Genomic DNA, 16,291 nt, shown 5'->3' with positions numbered 1-16,291 from the left:
CTTGCTCTCAGGGCTGTACACTCAGACGCAGAGCTGATCAATCTCCCAAGTTGTGCATGCTGTGCCGTACTACGCACTGCTGTCAACCCTCTCAACCGCTCTCCGGCTGCCTCTACCGCTCTACCTCCCTCCATCCGACTATCGCGACCTGCGCGACGAGCGCCTCTGCTGCACATCGTCGTCTGTCCCGCTGCCGTTGTCGGTGGGAGGGTCATCTCGGTAGGAGCCGCCTCGCCTGCCACCCTTCCCCGATCCTTCCCCGTCACTCGGTTCCGTCTCGCTATCGCTGGGATTGCCTCCGCCGCCTCTCCCGCCAACAAGCTTCTCCTCGTCGCCGCCTGACTCGCTCGAGTTCCCGCTGCGACGCGACTTGCGCTTCGAGCGGCCTTTGCCTGCCGCGCCGGATTGCTGCTGGTGCTGCTGATCTTTGGCATCGTCCTTCTGCTTGCTGCGCCTGGTAACGTCCGAGAGACCTGTCAGGGCTTCTCAGCGGAATGTCTCGAATGAGTGACGCACCACCACCAAAAGCCGCCGCCTGCTGCAAGCAAGAGGAGGACGACCACGGCAATGGCGATCATAGCGGTGGTGCTGAGCCCTTCCGAAGACGACGAGGACGAAGAAGAGGATACGCCTGAATCGGAGCTTGCGGCAGCCGAAGCTGGATCGGTCGGCGTGGTCGAGCTAGGGACATATCGACAATCAGACAGGGGTGCGAGCTGTCGAAGACAATCTTGGCGTACCCGATAGCATTGGAGATGTCAGTAGTGACGGCGCTCGAAGCAGAGGCTGTGGCTGCTGTCGAAGCCAATGCGTTCGTGATGGCTGCCGAGTCTCCGCTAGTCGCGCTGGATGTAGCGCTCGCCATGAAGGCAGATAGGCTAGCCGACGCCAGTGACATGAGCGTAACGGTCCTGTTACCGGAGAGCAGACCACGGAAAATGTGAATACAGCGCGCCTCACCGCAGCTCAGGAAGTCGGCGCACCCCGTCGACGAGCTGGACTCTTGGCCAGGCTGCCAGTCCGAAGGCATTACGGCTGCCGAAAGCATTCCTCCGCCAATCTGACCCGTTGGCGCGCCGGCAATGTCCGAGGTCCGAAAGCCGTTGTTCGGGTCATCCATGAGGGACTTGGTGTCGACGGCGGCTCTTCGTCGGCGCTAGTCTTGCCATGCCCGCCAGTGTGGCCGGTCGAGTCGGGGTCGGGCGAACCCTTCTTGGTCGAGGCGGACTTGCCGTCGCCCTCGACCACTGTCGGCTCGCTCATCACCGTCTGACCGCTGCTGTCCGTCACGCGCACGCGCACGCTCGTACCTGCAGGGACCTGGTCTGCGCTCGCTCGCCATTGGACGTAGTTGGTGGACCAGCCCTGATTTTGCGAGACAACCTTGTCGTTCAGATAAACCTTCAAGGTGTACGGAGGGGCTCCTCCCGTCCTGAAAGATCTGGTCAGCGCGAGCGGTTCTTGGGTGAGAAAATCGAACATCGAGGGCGTACCATTGAAACTTGATGGCATTGCCGACGTGCACGCTCTGCTGAACCGTGACCGAGATTGGTGCCGAGGAGCCGGCAGAGGCGGTCGCAGTGATGGCGGCCAAACCAGACAACAGCAGAGGAAGGCGCATGTTCGAGTTGATGGGAGCAACGAAGGGAAGGAGGGAGAGCAGGAGGGCGGGAGGATGAAGCGTTGCCGGACGGAGAGTCCGCGGAGCAGGGCAGGAGGAGCGCCCGTTCTTGCTGTGCGCTGCTCCATCCGAAAGCGACTGTATCCGCCACGAACCGGGTTCAGCCACGGAAGCTGTGGGCCTTGCGCCCACATTGTGCGAGCTGGACACTGGAGACGGAGGCGGAGGAGCGGCGACGACGAGGGAAAGAAGGGCGAGTTGTCTAGCAGCGCAATGGGGAGCCTGTGCGTTTCGGGGAGAGCAGAGACACCTTGGACATGCTCTGTCTCGTGCGAACCCGCGGAGAGCCGTCGAGCAGTGTGCGGACGAGGGGAAGGAGGGTGTTTGCCGTTCACGAGTACACCCTCCTCCCGCTAGCGGGCGTGCGATGGCTCCTCCTTCTTCGCTACTGCCTGTTCGCAAGGCTCAGGCAGGAGCCTCTGCCCTCCCGCGCCTCAGAAGCGTTCAACCTCTCTCATCAGTCCGACCCCCACAACATCTCCCTCAACACGACAATGCAACCCTCGCAAGGCCTATTGAGTCTGCGACTACATTCGAAGATGCAGACGTGACGGACTTCGGATGGGGAGACTTGCTGGACGGAGGTGACGAGGGCGTTGCGGACGGCTTGTTCAGTGAAGGAGCGAGCTGGCTGCTCGACCGCACCGACTTCACCATCGCCGCTCAGACGCCTGCGAAGGACCGGGTGCGATGCGTAGACGATCCAGTCGCAGCGTCGGAAAACGGAGCGGACGACGAGGACAAGATCATTCTCGCGCAGGTTGCCCGTCAAGAGCTTTCGTCGAACCGCGACCAAGGTACGTTCTTCGGTTGTGACGACGCTCCGAGAAACCAGCTAACTCTTCTGTACCAGCAGCCGCCGAACGTTCCACTTTGCGTACATCGCACAAGCCGGCTATTCCTTCGCCTTCACCGGCGTCTGTCGACAGCGCGAATCTCGTAATCGCCCTCGACGACGCACATCCGAATCGCCCTGTCACTCAGCCGTCTGCGACTTCGAGCGAAACTCGAGCGGAGCGATTTCATCCACCTACCCTCCCCGCACGTCCAGCAGTGACCGCATCAAACCCCTCTCTTGAGACGACTGCGCCATCCTGCGCCCGCTCTCCCTCACTTGGAACAGCAGCCTCCCCTCCTCCACACACCACTTCCGGACCTGCGCACCCTGCGGCGGCACAGGCCCTCGCTCCGCACTCGCTACGCTCGGCCGACCCCATCGCCGAGCAGGCAGACGACGTGCAGCCCGCCGACCCTCGTACTCTTACCTTCACGCTACCTCTCGGCCCTCCTCCATCACGCGACGAGCAGTCCCCTTCCGCTCCTCGCCCTTCCGATCTGCGGCCACTCAATTCGCCTCCGCGTAACATCGCCCCGCCACCAGCGCCCGTCATGAGTGCTGTCGCACGTCCGTTCACGCTCACTCGGCCGGCCCATATTCTCCCGAAGAACCACCCCGGCCATCCTCGACGATCCGCCGCAGCCGCAGTTACCGATCCAGGCGATCCTTCTGGTCAGCCGAAGAGGCGTCCTGAGGAGAAGGGCATCAAGTTAGCTGACGACGCGACCAAGCGCAAGGTGAGGGAGGCCAAGACCGAGAGGGAGAAGAAGGCGAAGGAACGGAGGGACAAGGCTCAGGAGGACGCCGCGAACAGGGCGGCCGCGCGCAGAGAAGAGCTCGCTCGCGAACGGAGCCAGAAGAAGGAGAAGCGGGATGCGGTGGCGAGAGCGGGACGGCGAGACGCTACAACGGCGAGAAGCGAGACCAAGCAGACGACGGCGCGCGACCCGAAGCAGCATGAACCCCAACCAGTGCCATTCCTCGAACCCATTGCCGCGCCCCCGACGCTCGCTCTCGACGCCGACATGTCCTTGCCAGCGATGGGCGCGGTTCTCGACTTTCCCGGCGAAGTCGGCGCAGACGGAGGCATCTTCGACGCATCGACTCGTGTGACGAGTACGCCAGCTCGACCGCAGAAGCGGCATCGGCCTGCGGAAGGGCCTGCGGCCACGCATTCTGCGTCAGCCAATCCCGAGGTCAAGGAGGTCAAGCGTGCAAGACGTACGACCGCAGCGATGCCGCCGCGGGAGACTGTCGAACCGATCAAGGAGGAGAAGGAGGCGGAGGAGGAACACCTACATATGTCGGCGCTCCAAGCTGAGCCCCGTCGCCGTGCCTCCCGCCTGTCTTTAGCGCCTGCGGCGGACAATGCGCCTCTCCCGACATACCCCTCGCAAGATCGCACCGTCCGCGTCTTCCTCCGTCCACCCGACGCGGATGAACGGCGCAGCGAACCTCCCTCAGCGGCCGAAGACACAGCAAGACCTCGCTCGATGTCGTTTCGTCGCGCATCACGAGTCTCTTTCGCACTCGCGCCGGGGCACGAGGCGGACGGTGCGGCAGTCTCGACAGGTCAGACGGTCTCCGCGGCACAGCAGAGACGCCGCACCGCAACCCGCATCTCGCTCGTTCCCGTCGGCGTCCCCGAGTCTCAGCTCTCGCCTGACGGGATGCGCGATGCACAGCAGGACGTGCACGAGCTTCTGGCTGCGCGCAAAGCCTCGATGTCGCGAAGAGCATCGCGGGTTCCCGCCATCGTCGAGAACTCGGCAGCTCCGGTCGAGGAATCAGCTCCGCTTCCTCGCGACGGAGACACTCGACCGACTCCAGATGGCAGGACGGCCGCCGCCAATCCGGATCCCTACTCACCGCCGCCTTCGAAGGCGGATCCTCTGAACCGGCAAAGACGATTCGCTCAAACGCTCGGCGGTGTCACCCTTCCTGCTTCATTCTCTTTCGCAGCGCCGAACACGGATCGTGAGCTGGAAGCCGCGCGTCGACGGGAGGAGAAGGAGAGGCGGGACCGGCTTGCGGAGGAAGTTTTGGCGCAGAAGAAGAGGAAGAGGGAAGGCGTTAGCTCCTGGGCTGTTCAGCGCGGAGTGGATGCGAAAGTGGGTATATTACGAATTATCGCCGGGATGTAGCTGACAAGGAGACTCCGCAGCGACCTCGTTTGGAGGGTTCACTTTTCGCCTCGTACGATCGCCCCCCGCCTGCTTCGACCTCGCCCGCTCCTCGAGAACCTCCGCAGGCAGACGGCCTTCCCGACGAGCGCTTCGCCACCCAGTCACACCCAAGATCTGCACCGAGCCTCACCTCTCACGCCAACATCGACAAGGAGTCTGTCGCAAGCGTCGGATCTTGCGATTCCGCCGCCACCGTCCCGCTTACTAGGGAAGCTCTCGAGCGGGCTACGCGCAAGGCAGGTCCGCGGTCCGATCCGATGCGGAGGGTGTCGCGATTCCTTGAGGGCATCGCCGAGGCGAGCAAGACGGACGAGGCCGAAGTCGGCGATGACTCAGGAGGAGACGCCCTGCCAGCAGACCTGGACGCCCTTGCCATCGGTCCATCCGCTCCACCGACAGTCGAAGCTGCCCCGCTCGACGCCTTCGCCCTTACCATCGCATCTGCGCCTGCGTCAGCGCCGGTGCCTCCCGCCCCTTCCCCTTCATCAGTTCGAGCGGTCAGCACACAAGTGGTCGCGCCTCGCCGCCGCGCAAGCCGAACCCCCCTCACCGCCGTCGTCGTCGTCAACAACGGCGCCCAGGGCGCCTCGCCAGCTTTCGTGGAGCGCCTGTCTTCGTGGAAGGCTCGCGAGTCGCAGAGCTTGCACAAGACCGCTGGAAGGTCGACCTCGCTGCGGGCTACGCTCGGAGGTGCTCGTCCTGCGCCGGACACGCTCGCCAGGCGGCAGAAGGAGAACGCGCCTGCTGCTGCAGCCACAGGCTTCGGCCGGCGGATCCTCGCAGAGAAGGGCGTCGCAGCAGCGATGGAGAAGCAGATCAGGGAACGGCTGGAGTGGAGCGAGAGGCAGAAGAAGAGGGAGGAAGAGGTGAGGCAGAAGCGAGAGCAGATGCGCGAGGAAGAAGCGGTGGGTCCCTCTCTCTTCTGGCATGATTTGACTAGTTGACCTGACTCGCAACTCTCGTGCAGGCCCGCGAGCGTGATAAGCTCGCCCAGCTTCGTGCCTCGCTCGCCGCCCGCGATATGCGTCCTCTCGCCAAATCAGCGCCGCGCCGTACGGCTCGCTCGTGACCTGCGATATGTTCTGTTTGCGATGTGTATGCCAGGCTTCTCTTCTCGCTTTGCTCGTTGTTGCTGTTCAACCCCTACCTTGCAACGTCTCGTCCTTTTGCTCATTTCCGCAAACTTCGCCTGAGTCCCGGGCGCGGCGCAGTGCGACTGCTTGAGAGTCTGAGAGGAACAGAGCTAGACGGTAAGGAAAGGCGGAACGGCCAGACCGTGGGCGTGAAGGCGGAAGCACTGCATTGATTTCTAAGCTACTCCTCCAACAAGTCCACAAGCGTAGAGCGCAAGAACCCCGAGCTTCACAGCTTCGAGCCAGGCGGGAGGACCTTTTCCTCGAAGAACTTGTTCCAGTCCTCCTTGGAAAAGCTGGACGAGATCGACGGCTCGATGATTCCGCTGCGGATGGGAGCAACGAGAATCAGTAGACGGTTCTATTGCTTCAGGCGAGGCGGAGAGAACGTACTCGAGCGCGACCGTCGGTGTGACGTGAATCGAACGTCCTCTGTGATACTTGATCTGCTGCTTCAAGTCGTTGGTGACCTGTGCAGGTAGCGAGCGTGAGTCTTAGCTGGTGCGCAGAATCGCAAACGCACCGCCGTTCCGCCGTTGCCCTTGCCCACCGAGATAGCCTTGAGGAAGCCAGCGCGGTCAATCCCGACGGACTGAGCAAGGTCTGCGAGCCTCTCGCGAGTTTGGTTCGGGGTCTCGTTCGCGCAAGGTTCGTCGTAGAAGGCCTGTATCAAGCTCGTCAGTAAGCGGTCGAGCAGACGAGCGGCATCAGCAGCGCACCTCCTGCCCGTCCATGAGCTTGAAGAAGAAGTCCTTCCACTTCTGCTTGACCTCGGTGTCCTGGAACGACTTGCCGCTGTCGACGAGCGCTTTGCTTGCGCCGAGTGCAGCCTCGTGGACAATCGTCGAGGACGAGTGCCACGACTGGGGGACCTGCAGATCCGAGTCGTCAGGAGACAGACGTTGTCAAGACTCTAAAGGAAGGGAGGGGGGCACCTGGCGAACGATCACGCTGAGGTGACCCTTGAGCGGGCCGCTCTCGATGAGCGGGAGGACGTTCTCCCTGAGTCCAGTGAGCTGCTTCTTCGAGTAGGGGCAGATCAGGTCAAGGTAAACGTCCAAGGTGTGCGCAGAGTCGGGGGTTCCAGCAATGCGGTGCGTGGCGAATTGGGGCGCGAGAGCCATGGTAGTCGCTTGTGTAGGAGTCGTCGGTTGTCTGCCCGAAGAGGAGAGGGTGAGTGTTCGGCAACAGGATCAAGATGATGCGATGAGGACGAGGCCAAGAGCAGACGTCGCGGGGCGTCTCCCGGGCACCATGAGGCGGTCCACTGGACGCTGCTGAGTGACTCACGAGTGCGTCCGAGCCGTACGAGCGTATCGACGGGGAGAGGAGGACGCCAACCTGTGGACCCGCCCCACTTCGCTCCTGCCGCTCATCCTCCGTCGCAGATACCGCGCTGGGAGACCGCGCGCGACTATGCACAGCACGAGCACACCCAGAACGAGCAGACGGACACCCCTCGCACCACTCCCACTCGACTCCTTTCACCCCGCGCCATCTTCATCGCCCAAGAAACGGCCGCGCCTTCCGCTCTCACACCGCGACATGTCGCTCCTTCCGAGCCCTTTCCTGCCTTCAGCGACCCCTCGAAGCGCGTCGGGACCGCTTACCACGCTCTACGAGCGGAGCCCATTGAGCTTCTCCCCGTCCCGGACGCGTCAGGATGGAGACGCGACGACACCTCTCGAAGCGAGTCCCAGGGGCATGATGGCGGCGGAGGACGCGCAGAGGAGGGCGGATGACGAGATGCCCATGTCGTCGCCGCGCAGGCTCATCGATGCGTTCGTCCAGGCCTCGAGGTCGGGTCAGTCGCCGTCGACAAGGCGGAAGGGCAGCCTTCCGCCTCCTAGTCCCCGGAGGGCGCCGCAGGATGTAGAGAAGGACGAGCCAGTGGAGCGAGGTGAGTTTGGCACGCTCTCGGGGAGCCTTGCCGCGACGCTAAACCAGTCTGCCTCCTTAGCCTGGGACTTCTACGAGGACGATATCGACGAGGCGACGAGCGCCACTCTCCCAGCAGCATCCGTCCAAGACAGCGAAGCGGAAGCTACCCCAGTCGACAAGGAGAATACTCGCCCTTCTCCCCTTCCACGCCGTCGATCCACCTCCCTCCTTTCCCAGGCCTCTTCCGCAACTCTCGCCGCCTCACCGCCCCTCTCGGCGCCGACCCCTACAACAGCCCCTCGCACACCACCTCGCCTCCCGCAAACTCCGCCACCGCCGTCGCCAACCGTGCCCGCTTTCTCGCCCGACCTCTCCGCCTCCTACACCCTCTCTCACCCGCCGGTCTCAGCTGCACTCTCCAGCGCAGGCCTACACTTTGCCGACGGCTCAGCGACTTCGTTCGCGGCTATCGCCGTCTCTGCGGCCGCGCACAGTCCTTCATTCGGCGCCGAAGCAGGCTTGACAGGTTTCGCTCCTGTATTCAACGAGCGGATGCGGGGCGCCAAGAGGGAGAGTCTCGATGGAGGAGAGGAGGAGCGCAAACGGAAGAGGCGGAAGAGCGATGAGGCGGAGTGATGTGGAGTCTGCCGTTTCCGTTGGTTCGCGCCGCGTCGTCGTTTCCTCCCGTTCTTGCTTGCTGTTCTTGTCGATTGTAGGAACCTCGCTGTCATACTCGCAACTTAGCTTACTTGGCCAAGTCGGAAGTGGAAGAACGAGAGCGATACAATGCAGATGAGATGAAATGACGGCCCTCCTCCCTACTGCACGCCTACCTGGGGACGAGCAACAGAGCCGAATCAGTGGTGCTCCGAGTCGTGAGAAAGGAACGTTGGACGCACTGCCACCTGGATGCCCATCGCCGCCAGCTCTGCGACAAGCAAGCGGAAGACGAAGGGGACGGCAACAACGTCTAAGTCGCCGCCCTTGACCTTGACGTCGCGCTCAAACGTCATGCCAGTCTCCTCAACCTTCTTCTGCTTCTTCGCCGCCTTGGCCTGCTCCTGCTCGGCCTCGTACTCCTCAATCGCCTTGTCCCGGCACACGCGGCAGTACTCGCCTCCCGGTCCAGCCGCGAGTTCGAGGCCTGGTCGGTCGCTGGCGCCGGCATGGAGTGACTGAGCGAGCGTGACCTGGTCGTAGCCGAGCGAGATCATCGAGCCGCATTCGCGGCAGACCCACGCTGTCGAGTAGTCGGAGCAGTTCATGAGACGGTCCTGCAGCAGGAACGACGTGCCGTGCGCGAGGAGGGCGTCGCGCTCCATCTCTCCGAAGCGGATACCACCACCGCGCTTGCGACCCTTGACGGGCTGACGGGTGACCTGGTCGAGGGGACCGGTCGTTCGGACCTGCCACTTGTCGCCGACCATGTGACGGAGGCGCTGGTAGTAGACGACGCCGATGTAGATGTCGGCGTGGAACTCCTCGCCCGTGATGCCAGAGTACATCGGCTCGTTGCCGTAGTAGTTGTAGCCGGCCTTGCGGAGCTGGTCGCCGAAGTACTCGAGCGGCGTGTCGTCCTCCGAGAAATTGAACGGCGTGCCGTCCTGGGCGAGACCATGCAGCGCGCCAGCCTTGGCCGCAATCGACTCGACAAACATGCCGATCGTCATGCGCGAGGGGAAAGCGTGCGGGTTGATGATGACGTCCGGCTGCATGCCAGACTCGGTGAAGGGCATGTCGACCGCCGGGTACTTCTGCGAGCAGACACCCTTCTGACCGTGGCGAGACGAGAACTTGTCGCCGATGACGGGGGAACGAGGAACGCGAAGCTTGATGTGCAGCTTCTTCGCCGTCGCGTCCGACGTGTCGTCGCCTGTGGGACGCAACGGTGAGCTGAGAGACCAACGAAGAGCAGCGAAGCGAGCGCACCGATCAATCGCACCTCGTCGATGTAGGCCACCTCGTCTCCCTTGTACTTCTCGACGCGGGTCTTGCCGGCCGTGCGATCGTAGTACGCGGCGATGACGTCTCCCGTCTTGACGCGCATGCCGACGAGAGGCAGGCCGTCCTTGTCGACGGTCGAGAACTTCTCGTTGTCCGGGCGGATGTCGGGTCCGACGCCAAAGTGCACCTCGGGGTGTCCGCCCGAACCCTTGTCGCCTCGGACGGTCTTGAGGTCGACGATGTGGCTCTTGTAGATCGAGCCGTGGGCAAATCCTCGCTCGTGCGCCGACTTGTTGAGGATCATGGCATCCTCCATGTCGTAACCGGTGTACGAGATGACGGCGACGATGGCGTTCGTGCCGTTCGGGTAGCCGTCCATGCCGTACGTGTTGTGCAGGTCGGGGCGGACGATCGGCGTCTGGCCCGACTGGAGACGGTAGAGTTTGTTGTCCGTCCGCCGCTGGAGCGCAGTCGACGGCGTTCCCATCGTCTGCTTCGACATCTGGCACTGGTACATGTTGCGCGGCGACTGGTTGTAGTCGGAGAAGGGCGTGAGGTTGGCGAGGAGCGAGAGGACGTGTGTGGGCGAGAACTCGATGTGGGTCGTCAAACCCTGCTCGACCTCTTCTTGCATGCACGCAATGTCGAGGTAGACCTGCTCGAAAGGCCCAACCGAGTCGGTCTTGCCGTTCGCGAGGTACTTGACGTCGCGCATCATGCGCGCTCGCGACGCAAACAGGTACAAACCGGGGTACTGACCGCCCTTGGAGAGCGGTACGAGGCCGATCTCGAGGTCGAGCGGTACGTCGTGCTGGCCCTCGGTCTTCCACAACCGGAGCGTGTCGGCGAGCTGCTTGGCGAGGACGGGCGTTGCCCATCCGATGATGCGGCCGTCGAGCTGGACGACGACGTGCTTGCGGCTGTCGATCGAGGGGTCGAGCGGCTGGAGCATGCCAAGGGAGGAGAGGAGTGCGGGGATGTGGTCGACATTGAGGTGCTGGTGGACGAGGCGGCACTTGTGGGCGAAGTGGTTGAGGAGACCGCAAGGCGAGCCATCGGGCGTGTGGACGGGGCAAAGGAAGCCCCACGCTTCGGGCAAGAGCTTTCGGACGGTCGTCGTCTTGAGCTCGGCGAAGAAGGCGCCACGGTGGACGGATCGGAAGTGGGCGATGTAGCGCGTGAAGTTGAGCTTCTCGCCGACAATGGTGTAGCCAGACGCCTGCTGCAAGTCGAGTCCAGACGGCGAGACGAGGTTGCCCGTCGCGAGGAAGTAGGCGAGCTTGCCGCCAATGTCGGCATTCACGCGCGAGATCGTCTTCTGGATGTACTTGGGGTCGGTCAAGTCGGTGCCGGGTATTTGTCGCCGGATATCCTGGAGCATCTGCATGCGGATGCCGTTCAACAGCTCGTCGAGTTTCTCCTTGACGATCATGCCGTAGAGGAACCCGGGCATGAGGATCTCCTGGTGCTGGGGCGAGTCGGGGTTGTCGGCGCAGCACTCCCCGCCGACGAGCGCGTACAGCTTGCGGAGCATGAAGCTGTCGTGCGGAACAAAGCGTCAGTCGCGCTCGTCTAACCTCTCGCACCGCCGCCCCGACTCACAAGAGCATCCGAAGCTTGTCTCGCGGGTCCTTGAGGTGCGGCAAAACAATCGTGTCGATGAGGTGCTGCCCGACCCGCTCGTCTGTCCAGTCCTCCGGGCAACCGAGGACGACGCGGAACTTGTCGCCGAGGAATTCGAGGCACTGCGCCTTGGTGTAGAGGTTGTAGGTCTTGAATCCGCGGAGGAGCAGCTCGACACGGTCCGTGACGAAGGTGTTCTCAAAGTCCTTCTGGAGGATGCCGAGGAAGATCTCCTTGTCGGTCGCGCCCGTGAGAGCCTTGAGGATCATGACGACGGGGACCATGTACTCGGCCTTGCGCCAGCTGAACCGGAGGGTCGCGCCGCCGTTCGAGAGGTAGTGCAGCGTGTTGGTCTGCGACGTCTGGTCTGGTCGGACAGATCGGACTGCGACACCGTACTGCGTGTAGGCGACACCGCGGTTGGCAAAGGAAGGGCGGATGATGGACGTGACGTGATTCCGTCGGGGGACGATGAGGAAGCGGATGAGACGCTCGTTTCCGTTGATGATGAAGTAGCCGCCCATCTCTTCGGCTTCTTCGTGGTGCGCGACGAGTTCGGCGGGAGGGAGGTTGCGAAGGTGGCATCGTGCGGACTGGGCGGGTGCGAGACGAGGTCAGCCCGAGCGCTGCCGACAAGCGGACGCCTTTGACGCACCTTGACCATGATGGGCAAGTTGCCGAGCTCGCGCGACTCGATCTGCGTCGGTCCACCGTTGACAGACCATGCGATCTTGGCCGTCATCCGCCCTGCGTACGTCGCTAGCCGCTCTCGGGCCTGCAGGATGGTCGTGTCAGCACTTGGGGGTGCTTGAGAGCACTCTTGTACGCACTTCGGTCGGGTAGATTCGCCGCTCGCGCGACTGCGCGCCCTTCATGACGCCCATAGGCCGGCCAACCGTCACTTCCAAGACGCGCACTGTGCGGCGGGATGCGTCAGCGGGCGCCTCGAACACTGCGAGGAATACACGCACTCTCGAGCCTGTTCCCGAGCGAACCCTCGTCGCCCTTGTGGTCAAAGACGACCTTCGGGAGGAGGTCCTTGACGCCCATGCTCAAGAGCCCCTCGCTCTGAGAGACGGTGCCGTCGGGCTGGGGTGCCCCCTCAAAGAGCGCATCGAACGAGTGGATATGGGGCGCGACGAGTTCCTGCGGGGCGGGGTACTTTGACCCTTGTGTCGAGGGATGGGAGAAGGCGCGTTCGCGGTCGAGGGTGCGGAACGAGGTGGGTGCGAATCCTGTGCGCTGCTTGTAGGCTGCTGCGGACTTGGATGGCCCTGCGACGGGTGCCGGGGTGGGCGCGGTGACGACCCCCGGCATGGTTGAGCTGACGAGAAGAGGTTGGAGAGATGAGGTCGCCGCGAGTGCGGTTCAAGCCAGCCGAGTCGAGCGCAGTCTGAGCGACAGTTGTGCGCTGTTCCTGTCCAGCACGGCGCCCGAGCGAGCGCGCGAGTGAGCAGCTTGAGAGCGAACGAGCTCGACGGGGCGGTGCGCAGTGATGAACCCGATTCCTATTCCTGAATACAAACTCATTACAACTCGCTCCTTACCCCCCGCTCACTCACTCAGACGCTCGCCGAGGGACTCGCTGCTGGTGCATTGCTGCTTGAGACTCGCACAGACTCGCTTGGAACACTCGATCTGTGCCCGCACACGGTTGACGCCGCTTGACACATCACTCGTCCTTACCGACTCATCCTCATCAGCAACACACGCGGACGCCCACCCGCACCGCATCGCACGGCAGACCGACACGCCCACGAAATGAGCGAAGACGCCGCAGTCCTCCTCGCAGACTTTGTCAGCTCGCTCGACAACCTCCCCTCCGAGGTGTGCCACATCCTCGAGGAGATCGGCCACAAGGAGAGCCGCGTGTCAGACTTGCGATCGAGGGCACTCCAGCGTGACCAGGCGATACAGAAGCATGCCAAGTCGGCCGCAGCCGGAGGGCAGGGGCTGCTCGTCCCCAACCCGAAGGAGGAGTCGTCAATCAAGAAGATCAAGTGCGTTCACGGCGTTGCGTCTCTCGGAGGCTTTTCCTACACGATGCTGACGTCCACGACGTGCCGCAGGCTTGACCTGGAGAATGCCGAGGTGACGACGCGCGAGAAGCTGGCGCTGAGCGAGCGAGGGGTCAACCTGGTGCGTCCGACGCCGCCCGCCGAAAGTCGCTGAGCCGTGTCATCTGACGCTTCAAGGATCCACGCAGCTCTCTCGCCACCTGAACCGCCTCCAAGCGCAACTCGAACTCCTCACCTCGTCCGTCCCGCCGCTCCCGACTCTCCCCTCCTTCGCGCCAACCCTCAACACGCCCACTCCGAACGCGATGTACGGCGCACAAGCAGCTTATACTGCTACGCCAGGCGGAGTGGGGGCGTACAACCCGTACATGGCGAGCTACGGCGGGCAGCCTGGAACGCCCGGCATACGTGCGTCCGCTCGCTTCTGCTTCGGCTTCCGGGTCTCGACACATGCTCACTCTCCTGTTCGCTCTCTCCACGCAGCCCGGAAAGCGACGCCCGGTCAGATCCCCCTCCTTCCCGCGCAGATGACCCCCGGCGCACCCTCCGGTTACCCCTTCACCGCCCAAACCCCCGGCACCCCCGGCACGCCTCTCGGTTCCTCCGCCGCCGCCAATTCTCGCCGCGCCGGCCCTTCACGACTGCAGAACGTCGCCTATGCTTCTCCCGTCCCGGGAACACCGCACGGTCTTCCCCCTCACGCGCAGCAACAACAGCAGCAGCAACAACCGAACCTCGCCTTCCTGCAACAGCAACAGCAGATGCAAGCGAACCAGCTCCGAATCGCACAAGCGCAAGCACAAGCGTTGGCGCAACAACAGTTTTCGACGCAGGCGCAGTTTGCGCAGTTGCAGGCTCAGGCGCAGGCTCAGCAGGCTCAGCAGCATGCGGGTGGGTCGAACAAGAGGAAGAGGGGGGAGGAGGAGAGGAGGGGGCACGAGGAGGTCGAGGGCGAGGCAGAGGGAGAGGACATGACGCCTTATTGCTTCTGCCACCGCCCGTCGTTCGGAGAGGTGCGTCCCTTTCCCGTCTTCCTCTCAACGCGACCGGAAGCTGACGTGTGTACCGGTCGCGCAGATGATCGGCTGCGACGCGCCCGACTGCAAGATCGAGTGGTTCCACCTCAACTGTATCGGGCTGAAGGAGTCGCCCGAGGGGTCGTGGTACTGCAGCCAGTGCGAGCCGCGCATGAAGGCGCAGCAGCAGGGCCGGTCGGGCAGGAAGCGATGAGCGTGACGAGCGGGTTTGCGTTTCGAGTCGTGCAAGGATGTTGTTGTTGTCTCCCCGTCTCGCGGCTGTGGAGCAGGAGAGAGTGCGAAAGAGAGCGTAGATGTTACATGATGGTACAGACAGACAGGACGAGCGTGCTGATACAACCGAGAATGTGAGGAAGGGACGTCTATGAGAGCGAGTCGAAGCGCTTGAACGCGTGCTTCTCGAACTCGCGCATGCCGTGGCCCTTGTCGTGTCCGCGCCCGCCACGCTTACCGCCCTTCTTCGACTCGTTCGCCCGCTCGACAGGCACCTTTCCCCTCCGCATCCCGCTGTTGACCCACTCCTTCCACAAGTTGCCCTCGGGCTGGAGCGTCCGCAGATTCTCCGCCAACTCGTCGCCGAGCTGGAAGGTGACGGGTGCGTCGGGTACCCTCGAGGGGCCGGAGCGGTACCGTGCGAGTCCGCGTTCTGCGAGGCGGGCCTTGCGGACCTTGAGCGCGGCGGCCTTCTCCTCGAGCGAGAGGTTCTTCGCCGCGAGGATCTCGGCCTGGACGTCCTTCGCGTGCTGGACCGACGCGATGCGCTTCTTCATCGCCCGTCGGTCGGCGAGGTCCCGCATCTCCGCCGTCACGCGCAACTTGGTGTTTCGCTGCGCCTTGGTCTTGCGCTTCGCCGCCCGCCGCTTCAGCAGCTCCTTGTACGCCTGCGCCTCGGGGTCGACGATCGCAAGCTCCTCGTCCTCCTCGCCCGAACCCACTTCCTCCTCGTACACCTCCCACGCCTCTCGGCCCCTCGCCAACCGCCGCATCTCATCCAGCGCCTCCTTCGCGTCCTGTCCACGCTCGTCTCGCTCTTCTTCGGCTTCGTAACGAACGAGAGCGGAGGCGAGGAGTGCTTGGTGGTGGTCGTGAGCGGGGTTGTAGGACATGCCGGGATGAGGGATGGCGACGGAGCGAGGCTGGGCCGTGGACAGCAAAGTGTGAGAGTGCAGAGATGTAGGAGCCTGCACAGACACACGCGAGGCGATGAGCGGTGGTCCGTACGAGGGAGAGACGAATAAAACGAGACGCACCTTGGGAGCCGGCCGTGTTTTGGGGTCGTGAATGGCCAGGACCTCCTTCATGGCGGCATCCTCGTCGTCTCCCGTTGCTTCTTGTTCCGCCTTCCACGCATCGTACTTCCCGGCGTCCCTCACGGCGCCCGACACCGCCTCCTCGCGGTCTCCAGTCGACTTGAGACCCCACAAGCCCTCTCCTTGTCCGTCGCGGCCCGTCATGCGCTTCAACTTCTCCTTCGTAGCCCTGTCGACCTTGCCCAACTTGGCCTTGACGCGCTTGGCCTGCGCTTCGGCGGACGGCACCACCTTGCTCGAGAGAGCGGGTACATTCGACCGCTGCGCGAGGATGAGCTCCGAGCGGAGCGGCTTCTTGAAGGACTGGCCCTTGCGGAGCCTGGCAGCTGCGGGAGCCTGGTCTGCGAGGAGGGTGTGGCGGACAGACGAGGACCCGGTGGTGTCAATCTCGAAGAGCGGCTTGTCGGCGTCGGCGGACGCGGCGAGCTTGGCGGTCGACGGTGCCGCCTTCTTCGAGTTGGCGCGGGCTTTGGGCATCCTGATCAGCGCACACGAGCAGCGGGAACAGCGAGAGAGTGATGAGGCCAAGTCCAAGCCAGAGCGAGCTCAGGAATGAGGACTGACAATCACGCTCGCACGCTCAGCTAGACACGGTGGCGCCTCCAAAGCTCACGCAGAGGACTCTCGAACGTATCTCGAA

General features: G+C 63.4%; 7 protein-coding genes across 7 annotated transcripts; 3 read left to right on the top strand and 4 right to left on the bottom strand.

The window, feature by feature from the left end:
- Positions 1 to 138: 138 nt before the first annotated feature.
- Positions 139 to 1,621, bottom strand: RHTO_04935 (uncharacterized protein; the record flags this gene model as incomplete). Its single annotated transcript, XM_016418598.1, has 6 exons — positions 139 to 454; positions 517 to 681; positions 741 to 911; positions 984 to 1,143; positions 1,209 to 1,432; positions 1,494 to 1,621. 6 exons carry the CDS (start codon positions 1,619 to 1,621, stop codon positions 139 to 141), a joined length of 1,164 nt encoding a protein of 387 aa, XP_016275874.1.
- A 427-nt stretch (positions 1,622 to 2,048) lies between these two features.
- On the top strand, positions 2,049 to 5,774 carry RHTO_04934 (uncharacterized protein; the record flags this gene model as incomplete). The annotated part of the gene is made up of 4 exons (XM_016418597.1): positions 2,049 to 2,478; positions 2,538 to 4,630; positions 4,684 to 5,610; positions 5,673 to 5,774. The coding sequence occupies 4 exons, from the start codon at positions 2,049 to 2,051 to the stop codon at positions 5,772 to 5,774; spliced, it is 3,552 nt and encodes a 1,183-aa protein (XP_016275873.1).
- A 293-nt stretch (positions 5,775 to 6,067) lies between these two features.
- Positions 6,068 to 6,962, bottom strand: RHTO_04933 (thioredoxin-like fold domain protein; the record flags this gene model as incomplete). Its single annotated transcript, XM_016418596.1, has 5 exons — positions 6,068 to 6,164; positions 6,232 to 6,308; positions 6,362 to 6,502; positions 6,558 to 6,710; positions 6,774 to 6,962. 5 exons carry the CDS (start codon positions 6,960 to 6,962, stop codon positions 6,068 to 6,070), a joined length of 657 nt encoding a protein of 218 aa, XP_016275872.1.
- A 583-nt stretch (positions 6,963 to 7,545) lies between these two features.
- On the top strand, positions 7,546 to 8,355 carry RHTO_04932 (uncharacterized protein; the record flags this gene model as incomplete). The annotated part of the gene is made up of 2 exons (XM_016418595.1): positions 7,546 to 7,738; positions 7,799 to 8,355. 2 exons carry the CDS (start codon positions 7,546 to 7,548, stop codon positions 8,353 to 8,355), a joined length of 750 nt encoding a protein of 249 aa, XP_016275871.1.
- Positions 8,356 to 8,537: 182 nt separating this feature from the next.
- On the bottom strand, positions 8,538 to 12,603 carry RHTO_04931 (DNA-directed RNA polymerase I subunit RPA2; the record flags this gene model as incomplete). Its single annotated transcript, XM_016418594.1, has 7 exons — positions 8,538 to 8,552; positions 8,619 to 9,592; positions 9,649 to 11,201; positions 11,266 to 11,879; positions 11,942 to 12,061; positions 12,117 to 12,202; positions 12,258 to 12,603. The coding sequence occupies 7 exons, from the start codon at positions 12,601 to 12,603 to the stop codon at positions 8,538 to 8,540; spliced, it is 3,708 nt and encodes a 1,235-aa protein (XP_016275870.1).
- A 444-nt stretch (positions 12,604 to 13,047) lies between these two features.
- Positions 13,048 to 14,534, top strand: RHTO_04930 (inhibitor of growth protein 3; the record flags this gene model as incomplete). The annotated part of the gene is made up of 5 exons (XM_016418593.1): positions 13,048 to 13,286; positions 13,356 to 13,425; positions 13,493 to 13,712; positions 13,788 to 14,317; positions 14,382 to 14,534. The coding sequence occupies 5 exons, from the start codon at positions 13,048 to 13,050 to the stop codon at positions 14,532 to 14,534; spliced, it is 1,212 nt and encodes a 403-aa protein (XP_016275869.1).
- Positions 14,535 to 14,703: 169 nt separating this feature from the next.
- Positions 14,704 to 16,128, bottom strand: RHTO_04929 (P60-like family protein; the record flags this gene model as incomplete). The annotated part of the gene is made up of 2 exons (XM_016418592.1): positions 14,704 to 15,522; positions 15,592 to 16,128. The coding sequence occupies 2 exons, from the start codon at positions 16,126 to 16,128 to the stop codon at positions 14,704 to 14,706; spliced, it is 1,356 nt and encodes a 451-aa protein (XP_016275868.1).
- Positions 16,129 to 16,291: the final 163 nt, after the last annotated feature.

This window comes from Rhodotorula toruloides (genome assembly GCF_000320785.1).
Source record: "Rhodotorula toruloides NP11 unplaced genomic scaffold Scaffold3, whole genome shotgun sequence".
NCBI lineage: Eukaryota > Fungi > Basidiomycota > Microbotryomycetes > Sporidiobolales > Sporidiobolaceae > Rhodotorula > Rhodotorula toruloides.
Note: the sequence above shows the minus strand (reverse complement) of the source record. Positions and strands in the feature narration are given on the sequence as shown.